Source organism: Zootoca vivipara, chromosome 15 (genome assembly GCF_963506605.1).
Source record: "Zootoca vivipara chromosome 15, rZooViv1.1, whole genome shotgun sequence".
NCBI lineage: Eukaryota > Metazoa > Chordata > Lepidosauria > Squamata > Lacertidae > Zootoca > Zootoca vivipara.
Window position 1 is genome coordinate 6,075,783 of NC_083290.1, and position 19,887 is coordinate 6,095,669.

Sequence of the window (19,887 nt, forward strand, 5' to 3'; positions counted from 1 at the left end):
TATGCCTGGGATTGAACCCGGGAACATCTGCAGGTAAAGCAGGTCATCTGTGGCTGTAAAGGCTCACCAATGCAGGCTTTTAATCTTTTATAAACTGAAGGCATCAGTTTGGCATTTGTGGGGTTGGGGGGAAAGGAATCAAGAGCATAAATAAAGCCTTTCTCTTCTTGATCTGATAGAACACATATTTTCAACGACACAAATGCAATGACAGGAAACATAAATCAACTACACGTATGGACACGTATCAGCCGGGCGAGTGAAATGAAGTCGAGCCACACTCTTTCAATTGCATCTTTGCAAAATAATATCCCTGGAGCCCCGTTGCCTAAAAACAAATCAGCCCTATTAGAAACTGTTTCACATCCTTAGGAGAATTAAGAGCATGTAGAGATGATAGACAGATACATAAACATATAGCATTGTAGACTAAAAATAAAATATAGTCAGCAGCCAATGATACCGTGAGATTGCCGGGGTCTTCCAAATATCAGATTTGTAAGCTGAAAAAGAAGCTGTGCTTAGCATCCTTGAGGAAAATGGATAAAGGACTCACCCTCTGAAGCGGCTGCAGCAAAATACAGTGAGAGCAGAACGAGGGAATTCAGGAATCCCATGATCTCTTTTCCAGATGGGCTGGAAAGATGTACCAGCGTAGATCTCTGTATACATGATCCCAGACCTGTTCTGGGTTTTTATACAGGAGGAGGGCAGGCAGCCCTGATCACCTTTCCTGGACATAAGCAGGAGGATGGTGAGAGACACCTCCCCTTTTTAATTCCTCCAGCTATAAACTGCAATAACGATCCCGTCTCCTTTGAAACTTCTTCATTTCCTCCACACCCCTTCAGCGGCTGCTGTCAAAGGAGCAAGATTCTCCTCTGGCCCTGAAGAGCTGCCTGTGAAATGAACTTAGCCAGATGACTAGTAACTTATTAGTTAAGTCAAACTTTTCTTTTACCCCTCACCCCACTTTTCTATTTCTCATTATTGCGCCTTGGCTCAGGGATATTGGTAGATAAGGCAGAGAGTATTCCAGGTAACTCATTGTTTCTTTTTTATGGCTGTGATATTGCTTCTCTTCCTCCCTCATCCAGTGAAACATTGTGGATCATAATCAACCGGACAGCTTGAGAAATATGATATTGATGCAGGAATAATAGCAAATACATCCTCTCTGGTGCTGATGGATTCTTGTGCATATAATGCTCAGCAAGGCAGCTGTGTTGGTTTGAGAGCATTCAAATATCTAAGTGAGTTTGGCATCAGATTCTTTGGGCTATCTACTTTCTGCAGCAGCACAGTGCACTGGTTAGAGTCAGGTGGTCAAGTGCCACATTCAAATGGGAGTAATTTGTCAGGGGCCAGAGCTAAAGATGGCAGGAACGACTAATTCTTTCATTTTTTTTCATTCTTTCTACCATTCCCCATTCCCTCTCTGAGCATGGATATTGTTATTTTAAACAAAAACAAAAACAATAAAGAGTTTACCAGGCTTTATCATGTGTAGCAGGACAGAACTTCTAGTGCACCACTGTAAATAAGTTAGTTCAATCAATATCCAGTTCTCTGAGTCCAGGGCACTCATTCACATAAAAGCTTCCCCGTTGTGTCTCTGCATGAGTCACTGTTCTAGTTTGGTAGCCTTCTTCTCATCCTCCGCCAACTCTTAGCCATTCTGCTGCATCTTTACTTTGGCTATACTTGGTCCATTCGATCCTTCCCAATGCATGGAGACACAGCAGAACCTCTTCATAGGAGGCTGCCTGTTGTGTGTCTCCATGGTGTGCTGCCTTAGGCTCTTCTCAGTTTGTTTCTGCTGAGAGCAGCCTGGCACTTCTCCTGTATCTTTGCAGTTGGTATGATTGGACAATCCAGTCACATCTGAGGCACGGAGGTAGCAGAATTATCCTCCTCACCCACTCAGAGGAGTCTGCCCATTGTGTCTCTGTGTGAGCCACTTGCTCTGCTCAGGAACTGCCAAATCTCTGTGCAGTGCCCTTATGTGGTGAACCTTTGAGCTACAGGTGCAGGCCTTCTCAGTGAACGTCCCTCAGGCCTTGGACTGACTCCAGCTCACTCCGGCTAGCTATTGAGTCACTCTTGGACAGGAAGGAACATAAAAGGGGCTTCCTGTCCTGGCTCAGCCTTGCTGAAGCAAGGTCTTTCTTTCCCTGGTGTGTCCCTTTGTTTGTCATTCTTTGGGTCACAGGCTTGCTCCTTGATCATACCACCTGCTTTGCCCTGTAGTTCTCTGATCCAACACTTCATTCTGACTCCTCACTGACTTCCGCCATGGCCCTCGGCTCACCCTGGACTGCTGCCCATGTCCCAATCAGGTGGTGTGCTCATAAAAGCAATTTGTCTAGAAATGTGTGGCAGTGGTAGCTTGTGCCCAGTAGGGCCAGTGGAAGAGAGAGCAGGGAGCTCACAGTTAGGTGGAGCCAGAGCCCATGACAGCCAGTCAACTCTTTCTAGTTTTGTCTCCATCTTCCTCCCTGCTGAGTTCTGCATGGGCAACAACATGGAGACTGAAGAGGAGGAAGTTGACAGAAAGCCCCCCCCCCAACTAGACTGGTTGTTAAGAAAGAAGGCAGACAGGTGGGGGGGTGCTTGAGGGGGTAGACTGAGATAGGGTGGGGGCAGTGTCCTCCCATTTGCCCTAATGGAGCAGATAATAATATTTGTCAGTCACTTGTCTCACAGTGAGACCCAAAGTGACTTACATTAAAAACGATTAAGAACAAAAAACTAAAAACACCCTTATAGAGATAAAAGGCAGAAGTCCCTCCTCACTAAAAGAGACCACCTTTCAAATCAAGGGCTGCAAGCCTGGAGAAGGAGAGAAATCTTTGGCTGCAGGCTGAAACTGGATAAAGATAGCACCAGACATGCCTCCCTGGGAAGAGTACAGGTATTTAAAAATGCAAACCAGCAACCTACATGATAATGGCCAGTATTTTGCAGGAGCGATTCGGACGCATATCAGAAATTTAGCTTTGTGCAATTAAAGTGGGTTAAAGGACTCTGAGCTGTGGTGCAACAAATCCACTTAATTTTTTATTTTTATTTTAATCAGACTGTTTGCAGATTCCTGCATTGCAGGGGGTTGGACAAGATGACCCTCATGGTCCCTTCCAACTCCATGATTCTCTGGTTCTGTTAGGAAAGTGACAGTGAAATGCACCGAAAAGTGTGGGATGAATGAATGGTTAATGGGAACATGTATAAACGTCACACTAGCAAAATGGGATCAGGTGCTCATGGTCAGATAACAAATCAGAACACATGCTCAGTCCGGACTGGATGTTGCCTGACCGCATCTGCTTAATGCAAGCAGATCAGGATGAATGCTCAATAAGCAGCCCATCTGGAGGAGCCCCAACACATCTGTTGGGTTCTGATTCTGGGTTGCAACACACTCTTCATCTATCAGACATATGAGAAGCAATGCATGTGGTCCAGTGTTATATTTCTAACAGGAACCATCCTGAGGCCCCTGAGAATCTGTCACACAAGGTTGATGTGGTAATAATAATAATAATAATAATAATAATAATAATAATAATAATAATTTATTTATACCCCGCCCATCTGGCTGGGTTTCCCCAGCCACTCTGGGCGGCTTCCAACAGAAAAATAAAACACACTAATCTATTAAACATTAAAAGCCTCCCTAAACAGGGCTGCCTTCAGATGTCTTCTAAAAATCTGGTAGCTGTTTTTTTCTTTGACATCTGATGGGAGGGCGTTCCACAGGACGGGCGCCACCACCGAGAAGGCCCTCTGCCTGGTTCCCTGTAGCTTGGCTTCTCGCAACGAGGGAACCACCAGAAGGCCCTTGGTGCTGGACCTCAGTGTCCGGGCAGAATGATGGGGTGGAGATGCTCCTTCAGGCTCTCTTTTGTGTTTTGTTTCTGGTTATCCAGTATTCAGGACAAAAAGCACAGCAGATATAGTAAGCTTTTGGATCCTGACACTCACTGAACATGCTCTTATCCCTTTAATCATCAGCTCCCCACCCTTCAGCTGATGCAATGTGCATTGAAAAAGCAAGCAACCTGCATATTAATTGTTATGTACTGAGCTGAATCCTAGAACAATAGGATTCAGAATCAGCGGGAGCTACCCAATCCAACTCCAGGTGGAAGTGAATCCGCAACCTGATTGGCCTGCTGGAGCAGCCAATCAGGCGGCTGGCAGAAGTGAATCTGCTACCTGATTGGCCTGTAGGAGCAGCCAATCAGGCTGCAGGCAGAAGTCAATCCACAATATAATTGGCCCACAGGTGTAGCCCTGAAGTAGCCAATCACGCAAGGCCCATTGTGTAAATAATGTATATAAGCAGATGGTTTTGGGAAAAGAGCCATTCGTCTTCTCTTCTTCTCCTTGATGACTATGAGCTGAATAAAGAGCATGAAATTCACTCTCGACTCTGAGTATATTTCACTGGCGACGAGGATGGGATCCTGCTGAGCTGACCGCCACCACGCACTGCACCGCAGCACCGCCACCTGCTGCACCGCTGCATCGCACCGTGCATCCAGGCTTCAGCTCCAGGACCCAAGGAACCCAGAATGGCAACCGACAGCAGCTTCTCGCCATTCAAACCAGCATCAGGAGACTGGGAAGGGTACGCCGCCCGTTTCAACTTCCTCCTGCAAGCAAAAGAAGTCACCAACGATGCCATGAAGAGGGCGACATTCTTCAGCGTCTGTGGAGAGGAGACGTTTGAAATCGCCCGGGCTCTCCTTGCACCTAGAGATGTCGCTACCGTCTCTTACAAAACAATAATGGAACGGCTGAAGGAGCACTTCTCACCACAGCCCTCGGTGGTAGCTTGCCGAAATGCCTTCTACGCAAAGCGGCAAGCCCCGGGGGAAACCATAACTGGGTTTGTGACCTCCCTCCGCCAAGCCGCCCGGTTATGCAACTTCTCAGAGTTGGAGAACATGCTTCGTGACCGCCTCGTCGGTGGCCTGAGGGACGAGATGTTGCAACGACGCCTCTACGCCAAAAAAGACCTCACGTTCCAGATTGCTCTGGAGGAAGCCCTGGCAACCGAAGCCGCCGAGAGGTCAACGCAAGAGGCACGACCGGCCCCGCCATCCCAACCGAGGGTCTACCACGAAGACCTCACCGACGAATCCGAATCTGACAGGGAGGAAGTACACCGAGTACAGCGGCGCACTCAAGCAGCACACACACCACAGCAGCCTCGACGAGAAGGAGGGAACTGTGCAAGCTGCGGGGAGAACCACGAGAGGAGGACCTGTCGTTTCCGCAACGCAGAGTGCAGGCAGTGCAGAAAATTGGGACACATCGCCCGGGTGTGTCGGGCTCAACTCACCCGTCGACAAGCATCAGATGACCGACCCAGGAGCCCCAGGTCACACGGCACCATGCACCAAGGCAACTCGACGGAGATCACGGACTACCAGGTATTCCAGTTGCCCCATCCCAGCACAGAGAAAATTTATATAGAGGTACAGATAGAGGGAGCCCCATGCCGCATGGAGCTGGACACAGGTTCAACTCTATCCATAATCTCGGCCCGAACATTAAGGGAACTGTGCCCTAATGGGGGTCCCAAACTAAGGCCGGCCCCATTCACCCTCCGGGACTTCCAGAAACGTAAGGTCCCTACAATGGGGGTGGGGACCTTCAGGGTGCAATATCGAGGGCGAAAGCAACAATTGGACTTGCTGGTAGTTAAGGGCCCCTACGTTAGCTTACTGGGACTGGCATGGTTTGGACCTCTGGGGCTAGCCGTTACCGGGGTGAACCGCACTAGCTTACAAGTGGACGTGGACGCCATATGCAAAGAGTTTCCAGGGGTTTTCGATGGGGCATTGGGACGATATACAGGACCCCCCATTGCCCTACAGCTAGACCCCGCTGTACGACCCATCAGGCACAAGGCCCGCCGGGTCCCGTTCGCCCTGAAACCCCGCATAGACGAGGAATTGGACCGGCTCGTGGAGCAAGGAGTGCTGGAGCCGGTGCCCAACTCCCCCTGGGAAACTCCAATTGTCACACCCGTCAAGCCTAACGGTTCGGTCCGCATCTGTGCAGACTACAAATGCACCATAAACAAGGCTCTCACGGCCCATGCATACCCAGTGCCAGTGGTCAGCCATGTCCTCGCCACCCTGGCTGGGTCAAAAATCTTTGGCAAACTGGACTTGGCCCAAGCGTATCAACAGTTGCCTGTGGACGAAGCCACAGCAGAGGCTCAGACGATTGTGACGCACAGAGGGGCATTCAGAGTAAAGCGGCTGCAATTTGGCGTTAGCGTGGCACCAGGCATATTCCAGAATCTAATGGACTCTCTCCTTAAAGGGATTCCTGGCGTCACCCCCTTCTTCGATGATGTACTGATCGCCGGGGCCACACCAGAGGAATTTGAGGACCGCCTCCGCTCCGTCCTGCACCGTTTCCAGACGGCGGGCCTCAAGGTGAAGCGGGAAAAGTGTTTACTGGGAGTGCCGCAGGTGGACTTTCTGGGATTTAAGGTGGACGCAGAAGGGGTCCATCCAACCGGTGACAAGGTACGGGCCATTTGTGAGGCCCCAGCGCCCAAGAGCAAGCCCGAACTTCAGTCATTCTTGGGACTATTGAACTTTTACCATGCCTTCCTTCCCCATAAGGCAGCGGTAGCGGAGCCCCTACACAGACTCCTAGATAAAAGGGCCCCTTGGGTGTGGGGCCAGCGACAAAGGGCCGCATTCCAGGCAGTCAAGGACTTGCTCGTCTCGAACTCTGTCTTGGCACACTTCGACGAGAGGCTGCCAGTGGTGCTGGCATGCGACGCCTCTCCCTATGGCATCGGCGATGTCCTGGGACACCAACTCCCGGATGGAAGAGAGGTGCCGGTGGCATACTTCTCCCAGACGCTTGCTGCAGCCGAACGAAACTACTCACAGATTGACAAGGAGGGTCTGGCAATCGTGAAGGGCGTAAAAAAATTCCATGATTTCTTGTACGGGCGGCCCTTTACCATAGTGACTGACCACAAGCCGTTGCTTGGCCTGTTTGCCCCCGAGAAGCAGACCCCCCAAGTGTTGTCTCCACGTGTCCTCAGGTGGTCAATTTTCCTTGCCGGCTACCAGTATGCACTAATCCACCGCCCTGGGAAGGCGATGGGCCACGCAGACGCCCTCAGCAGGCTACCACTACCAGAAACAGGCCCCGACCCAGCGCCTGCGCAAGAGGTTATGACCCTGGAGCTGCTTCCCGACCGACCCATTCAGGCACAAGAAGTTGCGCACCATTCCACAAAAGATAGGGTCATCTCCCGGGTCCTGGACTGGGTGTGGCGAGGATGGCCCAGCAGCAGCCCCGGGCCAGAATTCGCTGGCTACACAAACCGCAAACATGAACTGTCGGCCCACAAGGGGTGCCTGTTATGGGGAAGCAGGGTTGTTGTTCCCCAGCCCCTCCGCAAAAGGGTCCTCACAGCCCTACACGAGACACACCCAGGGGTAGTGAGGATGAAGGCCCTTGCCAGGAGTTATGTGTGGTGGCCGGGGATTGACAGAGAGATAGAGGCCTGGGTCCAACACTGCCAGACCTGCCAAGAATCCCGCCCGGATCCCCCAAGGGCCCCAGTCCAGCCCTGGGAGTCCGCCCGACAACCATGGTCACGCTTGCACGTGGACTTCGCTGGCCCCTTCCAGGGAAAAACATTCTTCATAGTGGTGGATTCCTACACCAAATGGCTGGAGGTCGCACTGGTACCGTCCACTTCTACGGCGGCAGCCATCCGGGTACTACGTAAGCTGTTTGCAACCCACGGGCTCCCTGACACCCTCGTCTCGGACAATGGAACCGCATTCATGTCAGAGGAGTTCCAGACCTTCACAGCGCAGAACGCCATCCGCCACATCCGCTCAGCACCATTCCACCCTGCCACCAATGGCCAAGCGGAGCGCATGGTGCGGACCACCAAGGACAGCCTCCGCCGCATGACACAAGGGGACTGGGAATACCGCCTTGCCGCATTTCTTCTAGCACAGCACAGCACCCCAAGCACAACGACGGGCCGGAGCCCAGCTGAACTACTTATGGGCCGGCGCCTTGCAACTAGACTGGACCGACTTCACCCCGACAGAGCTCAGGATGAGGTAGTGGTGGGGAAAGGCAGGAACTCCCGGACATTTGTGGCCCAGGACCCAGTGTATGCAAAGAATTTTGGGGCAGGCCCAGCATGGGTACCCGCCACAGTCACCAAGGTGACCGGTCCCGTGTCGTACGAGGTACTAACGGAAGGGGGGCAATGTTGGCGCCGCCACTGCGACCAGCTACGGCGACGATTCCCAGGAGGAACCCGGGAGGAGAGCAGGACAGAGGGGTCCCAAGGGGACAGCAGGGCAGTGAGGCCTGTAGAGCGAGAGGGGTGGGCAGGGGAAGCAGAAGCAGTAGGCACAGAGGGGCGCCCCGAGGCTGGAAGGACACCGGAACCAGAGCCACAACCTAGTGGTTCAGTGGCGCCAGACCAGACAGCCCCGGCACAGCCAGCAGCCTCGGAACACGAGCCAGAACCAGAACCCCTGACCAAGGAACACCCCAGGCCACAACGCACACGGAGGCGGCCAGCAGACCTTGGGGACTACGAATGCAACTTCCCGGGCAGGACTGGAACTTAGAGGGGAGGGGTGTTATGTACTGAGCTGAATCCTAGAATAATAGGATTCAGAATCAGCGGGAGCTACCCAATCCAACTCCAGGTGGAAGTGAATCCGCAACCTGATTGGCCTGCTGGAGCAGCCAATCAGGCGGCTGGCAGAAGTGAATCTGCTACCTGATTGGCCTGTAGGAGCAGCCAATCAGGCTGCAGGCAGAAGTCAATCCACAATATAATTGGCCCACAGGTGTAGCCCTGAAGTAGCCAATCACGCAAGGCCCATTGTGTAAATAATGTATATAAGCAGATGGTTTTGGGAAAAGAGCCATTCGTCTTCTCTTCTTCTCCTTGATGACTATGAGCTGAATAAAGAGCATGAAATTCACTCTCGACTCTGAGTATATTTCATTAATCTAGGTTGGCTCTGAGGTCACAGCCATACCATCCGTTTAAATAGGGCTGCCGTACATCCAGGTTTTCCCAGAATTCTTTGGGGGAAGCCATTAAGAGTGACTGACCAATGGGGCTGTCTGCCTTCTTATTCTTGACGTTTCAAAGATGTTATCTTCCTCCTCTTCTTAGCATCTCAGCTGTTTCCCCTGTGTAAAATTTCTTAACATGGCCATTGGGTAATGTACGGTACATCACATTGCCAGCATTGCATGTGGGGAATGATATTAAATGGTACCCATTCATTACTTTGGGGGGTCCCCAAAGCCTATCAGATTGCATGTATAATCTTCAAATATCTAAAGGGCTGTCACACAGAAGATGGATAAAGCATGTTTTCTCCTGCTCTGGAGGCTAGGACCTGAAACAATGGATCGAGGTTATAAAAAAGGAAATTCCAATTAAACATCAGGAAGAACTTTCTGACAGTAAGAGCTCATACCCTCCAACATTTCTCCGATGAAAATATGGACGTCCCCCCCATTCCATAATGATAATTTTACCACTTATACCCCACACATCTTACAGGGTTGCCCCAGCCACTCTGGGCAACTCCCAACATATATAAAAACATAATAAAACATTAAACATTTTTTTAAAAAAACCTTCCCTCTACAGGATTGCCTTCAGACGGCTCAGGGATTGGATAACTCCATACCCTCCAACATTTCTCTGATGAAAACAGGGACGTTCTAAGGGAAAGTGGGGCATTCCAGGATCAAATCAGAAACCAGGATGGCTTCTCTAAATCAGGGACGTCCCTGGAAAATAGGGACACCTGGAGGGTCTGATAGTTGTTTGCTGGTGGAACAGACTCCCTTGGGAGGTGGTGGAATCACCTTCCTTGGAGGTTTTTATGCGGTGGGTGGATAGTCATCCCTGCATTGCAGGGGGTTGGACTAGATGACCCTTGGAGTCCTTTCCAATTCTACAATTCTATGATTCTACCATTGAGTAGGCACAAATGGCCACATGGAAGAAGATGCTTTCGAGCGGTAACTCCAAGCAAAAACCTGCTTGTACATGGAACCTGACCCCTTAAACTCGCAGTTAACAAAAAGCTATTTCTCATTTATTTATCTCGAACAAAATCTATGTATTGTAGGGCATCCTAATATTCCTTTTTAAATGTACCAGCATTTGTTTATGTTCCTCTGCAAAACATTTATCATTTGACTGAATGCCAAGCTGGAGTTACACTCCCCTAAAAGATTATGATGGGCAGCATCCAACTCAATTTTGCTTTTGTGTGTGTTATGGTACACACCAGTACAGCTTTTGCACCATGACCTCTTCTTTTGCCGCCCATAGCAGGTATTTTGTGCTGGCATTTGCAATACTTTTCTCAGGATATTAGTACCAGCACCTCATTTTTAACAAACACCGGGTCTAACCGTGCATGTTTTTGCAACAGCCTTCTTGCTCCTGCTGCCTCTCACCACCCTTTGATAGCCTCTCTTGGCGTTTAGATTACTTAATATTTCGGATTCTTGGGGGGGGATCCCCCCCTAAAGGACAATCCATCACGGTTCCTCGGCAGATGCACTGCAGCAAGGAATTTATGAAGGATGGAAAAAGCAAGGCATTATAATAACGCTCTTGGCTTTGGCTCCAGGACAGCTGTTCCTCCTGTTTTCTGCAGAAAAATCCCCAGGAAACCAGAGGTTCAGTCAGCATCTCTAGATAAAACTCCTGCTTGCCGCTTGACAGGAAGGAAGGCAGAGGTGAAAAGGCTTGGGGTGAAAATCTTGCCAGTGGGATGGATGACTGCGATAAAAGGACCAGCCCCCACCCTTTCTTTCATTATTGTATCAGATAGGTTTTTTCACCTTTCAAAGCAAGCATTTTCTCAAAGGGGATTATGTGATCAAGATACTAAAAACACAGGCAGATGAACCTTCCCCCCCCCCCGCCCCCCGCAAGAACCACATTCCCATCTGGGCAATCTTCTGGGGGGGCCACTTGCTGGACTGGGGAGGGCCAGAGGCAAAAGTTGGCAAAGCAAGATTTCACTTTTGTACAGTAGGATATATATATATATATATATATATATATATATATATATATATATATATATATATCGGAAAATTAGAATATAGTCGAATAGTGCATTTATTTCATTAATGCAACATAAAAGGTGAAACCAATCTATGAGATAGATGCATGACATGCAAAGCAAGATATGTCAAGCCTTGATTTGTTGTCATTGTAATTATTTGTCGTTAGGCGGGTCAATTATAAATGGAATGTCATTAATGAAATGTCATAGCGATGTTTATTTTTTGTTGATTTTTGTATGATTGTAACTATTTGTTTTATTCCTGTGGAATTTCCAAAAGAAAGCATTTGTCAAAATTAAAATAAAAATAAAAAATAATAAGTCGCATTAGTGAAATAAATACATTTTTTGACGATATTCTAATTTTCCAAGTTTCACACACACACACACACACACACACACCTGAATACTGGTATATGTATGTGTGTGTGTGTATGTGTGTATATATATATATATGAAACTCGGAAAATTAGAATATCGTCGAAAAATGGATTTATTTCACTAATGCGACTTTTTATTTTTTATTTTTCTTTTAACACACACACACACACCTGTACACTGGTACTGTGTGTGTGTGTGTGTGTGTGTGTGTGTGTGTGTCGATCGCTTTATATTTTTAATAAAAATCTCAAAGCGGTTTACAGCATATTAAACAAATCAATAAAACATTAGCCGGGCGATGTTCCTCCGGCTTCACGAGAAGCCTCTTTTATTTTATAGGGCTGGGTGAGTGAGTCTGGGCCCCGTCCCCTAGGCCAGGTGGAAAGGGCCTTGTGGAGAGCGGCCTTCACACTCACAGCTGGGCGATGTTCCTCCGGCCTCATGAGGACCCTCGTTTTCTAAACCAGGGAGGCTAGCTTCTACACCCTCCCTCCCACACCCCTCTCTATCCTCCACCCAGGAAAGCAAGGGGCCTTATCACAGTGCAAGGATGCATTCCTGCTAGGCAAAAGCATTCAAGGAAAAGTGCAGAGCAAAGTCACCTGGGGAGAGTCTTAGGGCCAGACGGAGAGCTCTTCAAAATGTGGCTAATCTGACCTGCTATGTTTGCTCATTCATTCTTCTGAGAGAGACACTGTGTTTCTGCCTTCCAGTCGTGTCCTGTTGGCGCCATTTCCTATCACATTCCCTCCACTGCCCCCGGTTAATTACATTATGGAATGTCCTCTCCAGAAAAGCTCATTTGGCACCAAAATAAATTATTCCGCCACCAAGTGTATTATTATCTCCCGCTTCTGGTGTCTCACAACATCATATGCTTGCCATTAGCTAACTGCCTAGTTTGCTGGTTCTTAGACTGGTGTATGTTGGCTTTATCTAACATTGCACTGCTATTGGGGGGAGGGGGGAATTCACTAGAGATTTTTAAAAGTAAGTTCAAGTTAATTGTAAACTCAGTTTGAATTGAACCATGAATTCAGAAAAACAGCCTTCAAATGCCTGCTGAAATAAAAAATAGGTATTCACCAAGCACCCGAATTTCCATGTCAACTGGGATGGGAGTTATAGTTGCTTGGCAGCTGCCTTGAAGGCTGTGAGATGTTAAAATGTTTTAAAATAAGCTAGAATGACTATTTGCCATGGTGGCTGGAGCATGTCCAGAGGAGAGTGACCAGGATAGTTGAGGGTTTGTAGTTTTTTAAGGGTGCTGGGAATTGTAGCACTGTAGTGGAGGGACAACGACTACAATTCTCATTAACTTTTTTTTTGAGGTGGTCATGTACTTTAAAAGTATGGTGTTTACACAGTTCACATCCTGTGATGACTATTTTTGAAAGAGCTGAGTTTAGGTTAGAAAAGGAGGAAATAAGGATCAAGAAAGATACGATAGCTGCCTTTGAATATATGCTGGCGAGACTAGAATCAACGAATGGAAATGGAAGATTTCACCAATACATTATGAAAAAAGTTTCAGAGGTATTTGACAGTGGTGAAGGCTGCTTCGAGAGGTGTCCAGCAATCTTTAGCTGGAGGTATTTAAGCAGAGTCCAGAGTCCAGACTCTGAACATCCATCTGTCAGGATGAAACCTGCCTTGAGCTTGAAGGTCAGAATGGATGATATCTGAGTGCAACTTTATAATACCAAGTCATAAAGTTATATGTATGTTTTTTATCTATTTGGGGGGAGGGGCAAGGATTGTATTTTTTAATTTTATACTTTTTTGGAGGGATAAATAAAATAAACAAGCATGAGAAGAAATATGAATGCAGTACACAAACACAGCATGCCCCTGTTTGTTGGCTGCTTGTTTTAAATCCCACAGATTCTTCCCATCCCAGCCAGCTGTCGCCACCTACAGAGTCTTTGGTCCATGTTGTGCTCTGGACGGTCTGAATGGGTCCCTTCCTGGTCTTGTTGTGGCCTCCACCAATATGAGTCACCCCCTCCCACCCCCAAAGTGTGGGAAATGCCCGACATTCAGACTCTTGGGGGGGGGGGCGGTTACGCATGGACATGTTGAAGTTGAAATCTGTAGGGATACAGGAATTCTTCTGATACAGGACGGGGACAAAAAAAAGTCCTGATGGAAATCTGGAAAGGGATCACAAAACCTCTTCTTCCCTTCGTAGCTAAAGAGGAAGGCTTTAATCCATTTTAATACAAAACTAGATAACAGGAGCATTTCGTTCCCCTGGACTTTCTGAATGTGCTGTAGGGGGAAGCTCAGTGGCAGAATATCTGCTTTGCTCACAGAAGATTTCCAATCCAATCCCCGCCATCTCCAGGTAGGCTTGGAAAGGTTCCCTGTCTGAAACCTTGGAGAGCTGCTGCCGGTCAGTGTAGACAGTACTACCGGTAAGCTAGATGGGCCCAATCGTCTGAATCGGTATAAGGCAACCTCCCTATGTTAATATCGGGAATATGCTGCAGCATCAGTTAAATAGCTTTTGATAGTTACTAGCCATGATGGCTCTATATACACTGGGGGTGCTGTGGCCCTCCAGACCTTTTTCTCTGGCCCTTGGAAACTCCCCCCACGCCACTGCTCCACCCCACCCTCTTTGGGTGCTTTTGCCTGGCTGGAATGGGTCCTTGAACTGTGATAATGTCTCTTGCTTCCCCGGAGGGAGGACGGACAGATGTGGGGTGTTTGTGTAGAAATCTCTGACTCCTGTGTGGCAGGAATATAGCCCACTGTACAAAAACAAAATGTAATTAATTCTCTGCTCTGTCTGCTTTGGCCCACTTAACTAGCTATTGGCATGTGGCCCTTGTGGAGGTTGGCAATGAGGGAATGCAGCCCTCAGATGGAAAAATCCTCCCCACATCTGATTTATATATGATGTCTCTGAATACGAGTTGCTATGGATCGCAAGCGGGACGAGTGGTTAGCGTTAGCCTCTGTGGGAAACAGGATGTCAAACTGGTCGGGCATTTGGTCTAATCCAATAGGGATCTTCTGATGTACTTAATCTCTTGATCAGCTAAGATCTGTCCAATGAACCGGGCAACAATTTCCCTTTTTAAAACAATTAACATTTAAAGAAAAGACAAGTGTTTATAAAAGGATATTTCAGAGCTAGAAAAGTTTCAGAAAAGGGTATGCGATGTGATCTGGAGCAACTTTCTGAGGCGAGGTCACCGAGTTTGGTGCTTTTTAGTTCAGAAGAAAATATGAGCAATGGGTGGGGATGTAATAGAGGTTTGCAGAATTGTGCATGGTGTGAAGAAAGAGAGAGGCTTCTCTCCCTCTGGCCTCGTCCACATTTCCGCTCTTGTGCCATATTTTATTCTGCAGAAAACCCGACTGACATTTGTTACCACTCAGCAGCAAACAGTGGGTTTCTCCATGGAAGGTGGCAGGGCAAACAAAAAATCTGAGACAAGTGTGGATGACCATTCTCTCTCATAATATTAGGCCTCAGGAGCATCTAAAGGTTCAGGACAGACAAAAGAAATGTCACACAGTGCATGGTTAAACTATTTAATTAAGCCAACTTAAGTGGCTTCGAAAGAGGATTAGACAAAATCAAGGAGGACAAGTCTTACTAGCCACAATGGCTGTGCTCCACCCCCTCTGTTGGAGGCAGTAGGCCTTGGAATTCCAGTTTCCGAGAATCACAGGTGGGGAGAAGAATGTTGCATTCAGGTCCTTTTGTGGGCTTCTCATAGGCAGAGGAAAGTCAGAGGTGGCACCTCTTGCTTTTTATGGCCTTTCATCCCTGATCCTAATCCTAATTACTGAAAGAAACAACAATATGCTAGGGCAATTGAAATCCTGTAGTGGCATAATAAAACCTTTAATGTGGGTTGAGACCTAGACAATGAGAGTCAAATGTGCAGTTTCATGCAACCAGTGAAGTAGATTCTAACTCACAAAAATCTTATTCCTCAGTCATGCTGAACTTTATAAAATAATTGTAGAAGGCAATATTTTATGGTTTATTATTGTTTATATTTTGAACACCAAAATCTTTTAAGGGCCTCTAAAGGTCTTCATCTGCCCATGATTACAAGGCTCAAAGCCTACCTGATGCCAATAGGATTTCCAAGGTGCAGGTGTTGCCACAATAAAAGATTAACTAAAAGACATCCATGAGAGGGGGCACTTCATCTTGTCCTGTAACTCTTCTCAGTTGGACAGAGGTTCTCTGCAGTGTCCCAGGCCTCTTCCTAGGAAGAGGACTCCCTGTGAGCTGGATCAGGCAGGACCCGGACACGCAAGACAGGCTGATTCATGCTGAAAAAGTAGTGCTAAGTTATCTATGTCATTAGAACTACACCCAAAGGAAGAAGCATTCAGCATTCCTCCACCCACATTCAACATCTGTTGTTGATATGGTGCAGAGTGAAGGAGCCATAGCTCACTGGTAGAGCATCAGCTTTGCATGCAGAAGGTCACAGGTTCATTTCCTGGCACCTCCAGGTAAGGTTTGGGCTGCCCCTGTCTGAAACCCTAGAGAGCTGCTTCCTGTCAGTGTAGACAATATGCACTAGGCTAAATGGACCACCAGTGGTCTGATTCAGCATAAGGTCGTTTCCTATGTTCCATACACTCTTGTGCGTATCTTTGCCTTCTTAGGGGGGCTCAAAACTTGTTTTTTACTTCAAGTAAAAGCACGGAGCTCACACAGATTGGCACTTGCATGGTTGGGATGAGCCTAGCTGATTGGTAGAGCCCCTGCTTGCATGCAGGAGGTCCCAACTTCAATCCCTAGCAGCAGCTGGTGGAGATGGAAATGACCCCTGTCTGAAACCCTCGGCAGCTGCTTCTGGTCAGTATAAACAACACTGAGCTGCGTGGCCAATACCGGTAGGAACATGGGCAGCCGCCTTGCACTGAGTCAGCCCAATGGCCTATCTAGCTCAGCTTTATCTATCCTGGCTGGCAAGGACTCTGCGGGATTTCAGACAGGGAGCCTTTCCAGCCTTACCTGGAGAACCCAGGGTTTAAACCTGGGACCTTCCTTTAGAGCAGGCACCCCCAAACTTCGGCCCTCCAGATGTTTTGGACTACAATTCCCATCTTCCCCGGCCACTGGTCCTGTTAGCTAGGGATCATGGGAGTTGTAGGCCAAAACATCTGGAGGACTGCAGTTTGGGGATTCCTGCTTTAGAGTTTGTTATGATGGTTTACAGCAGGTATCCCCAAACTTGGCCCTCCATATATTTTTGGACTACAATTCCCATCATCCCTGACCACTAGTCCTGTTAGCTAGGGATGATGGGAGTTGTAGTCCCAAAACATCTGGAGGGCCAAGTTTGGGGGTGCCTGGTTTACAGCCTGAGAGGGGAAGAAAGGGGAAATGGAAATGAACATATTTAGCTCCCAACACTTTCATACTGTCACATAATGACTGATGGCAGGGCAGTTTTGGAAGGGAGATGCCTAGGGATGGGCTGTCTCAGCCTGGCTGATGGAGTGGGCCTTGCTGCCTCACCTCTCCTGCTGCAGCATCCAGAGGGAATGGCCACGGAGGGAAGCCATTCTTCAGAGAGGAGGAGCTACAGATGGGTGAATCTTCCATTTTCTGCTTCTCTCAGTTTCTCGGTTTCCCAGTCTTAAATTCAGTTCCCCACATCTCCAGATCAGTTTGCGGATTTATTTATTTTTTATTAAAAGTAATTGTGAAAGCTCACCAGAGTTTTAGTGCACATTTCCCCTAACAATACATATTTTCGCTTGCAGTTTTGCCTTTGTATACAATTTTTTGCAAAGCAATTTCCCCCCAAGATAGTGCAATTTTTAAAAATGATACAGTCTTTCTGTGAATATGCATTTGTATGCACACTTTACCGAAAGCTGTGCATTTTTGTACACATTACGTGGCTGGAGAACTGCAACGCAAAATTCAGAGGAAGTGTGCCTTTTTTGTTGTTGTTTTAAAGAACTTTATTTTCAACTTGTTTATTGCTTCCATGATATTCTTTATAAAAAGTAACAACTGATACATAATAAAAACATTAATAAACCCACCAATACAAGATCAAAGAGTGACGTTTCTTGTATATAACTTTTCACCAAGCCTAATGCTATGTTTATTGGAGAGGAAGTGTGCCTTTTGAATGAATGATAGATAGATAGATAGAAGATAGATAGATAGATAGATAGATAGATAGATAGATACTTTATTGTCATTGTACATAGTATGAGTTTCCATTCCCATCTTATTTCGGAAAGTACAAATTAGGTAAGTTCGGCTTTAATGGAAGTGGAATCACATTTCTTCCTTCTCCCAAGTCCCAACCAGGCTGATGGAGTGGGCCTTGCTGTCTCAGCTCTCCCCCTGCTGCCACCCGGTAGAATGGCAGCTGACGGAGGCAGATCTGGGCTAGGAAGAACCAAAAGGCGGCCTCCTCCCCAACAACTAACAAGTTTGCAACAGCCATAGAAACAGCAAGGATAACCACATAGTTCCATGATCAAGGCCGGCCCTACCATTAGGCAAAGCAAGATGTCAGGTGGGGATGGGGGATAGTGGTGGCAAGTGGTTGGATAAGAGAACTGTGGGTGCCCCATAGAGCCTGTCCTGCAGCTGTTTCCCATTGGGACTGGTAGGGTGGCAGACAGGGAGCCCAACAATAGTGGAGCCAGAGCCAATGACAAGTGGAACTGACTCTGGTTTTGTCCCCATCTTCCTCCCTGCTGGGCAATACTGAGACTAAGGAGGAGGAAGCCAATAGCCAGTGACACACTCTGGCTGGTTGTGAGTGGGGGACTGCCTGAGGGCCAACTGTGCTTGGTGAAGCTTTGCCCCACTTGCCCTGTAGATCCAACCGTCCCTGCCTGCACCCTCCAAGCTAGCCTGCTGACCTCTGATACAATCAAGGATGCTGCCCCATTGCCAGTGTTGAAATAATATTCACCTGCACAATGCACATGCCACGAGGGATGCCACCATAGGAATGTAAGAAGAAGTCTCATACTGAGCCAGATTGTTGGTCCATCCAGCTCAATATTGCCTACACTGACTCGCAGTGGCTCTCCACCATTTCAGACAGGAGTCTCTCTCCCAGCCCTACCGGGAGATGCAGCCAGGGATTTAATCTGGGATCTTGTGCATGCAAAGCGGATGCTTTACCACTGAGCTTACGGGCCCTTCCCATCTCATCATCCTTCACTGCTTCTCAGCTGGCAAAAAGTCTCGGGCTGGCCATGTACAGTCACACAGTCATCTCCCCACTGGGGACTGGCATTTCCGTGGCTAGTGGCTGCCCCTCATATATGCACAGATCATTTAGCACAGCTAAGGGCAGTGTCTCGCTCTGCCCGCACGCCTGTGCCTGCCAAGAAGATCACAAGCACCGCCAGATCTGACAGCCCGAAATCGCCATCATGGGGGAAGAAGGATTGAATCCTGGCTGAAACTGAGACTGGGCAAAGCCTGTCAAACAAAGAGCTCACATCAATTCTCTAGGCTTCCATTTGCCTCGTGGGCTGGTGTGAGGAAAGCCAATTTAAGTCCTGCATGGATCAAGGCAGCCCAGAACTGAATCTCACGTCCCTTGGAATAGGACATGTCAACAGCAGCACCTTTGCTGTCATTGACCATTGACAGGGAGCAGGGAACCGGAGGCTCAAGAAGATGACTCAGTTCTGGTATCCAAGTTGTGTCTCTAATCAAACTCGTTGCCAGCCCTGTGCCCTGTCCCAGAGAGTTGCGAGAATTGTCTGAGGATCCTAGGAAAATGCCTTATTGTTGGCCAGACCATTTGTTCAGCTTGCCCAGTACTGGCAGGCAGCTCTGACCGGCAGCAGCTCTCCAGGGTTTCAGGTGGAGAGGTGGACTGTCCCATCGCTTGCTACTTTATGTTTTTAACTGGAAACGCTGGGAATTGAACATGGGGACGTCTGCATGCTAAGCAAGTGCTTGACAACTGAGCTAAGGTTCCTACCCACTTTGAGCCTGTTGATACACCTCTGACCACAAGAGAAATGTTTCTAACAGACTTTCAGGTGCTGGCCCGTTGACCAACTCCTGTTAACTGAACAGGAAATTAGATTGTTCCAAAACAAAAGTGGAATTTTTGGTTGCCTCCCAGTGTATACAAAGGTGGAGCTTGAGCAAGGGGCTTGGAGCAACATTATTGAAACATTGAACTGTGGCTTGGTGCTACGTCTGAAGTAGGAATGGGAACGTAATGACTATGTATTCAGCAGAGAGAAGGGCACCTGGATTCCTTGTAAAAATAGAAAATACTGCATTCAGATAATCTAAACTGATTTAAGGGCCACATTACTCCATTGGAAAGCTGTTGGGGGCCACATTACAGTAGGGGGCTGGAGGCCAGACTTGCACACAATCACA

At 48.0% G+C, this 19,887-nt stretch overlaps 1 protein-coding gene across 1 annotated transcript in view; it reads right to left on the reverse strand.

Moving 5' to 3' along the window:
• The window catches only part of CA4 (carbonic anhydrase 4), a 46,754-nt gene extending 45,985 nt beyond the window's left edge, over positions 1–769 (reverse strand). Inside the window, exon 1 of the mRNA XM_035140070.2 lies at positions 557–769. Within this exon, the coding sequence (XP_034995961.1) occupies positions 557–617 (61 nt within the window). The 5' untranslated portion in view covers positions 618–769. The remainder of the gene's footprint in view (positions 1–556) is intronic.
• Between the last annotated feature and the right edge of the window lie 19,118 nt (positions 770–19,887).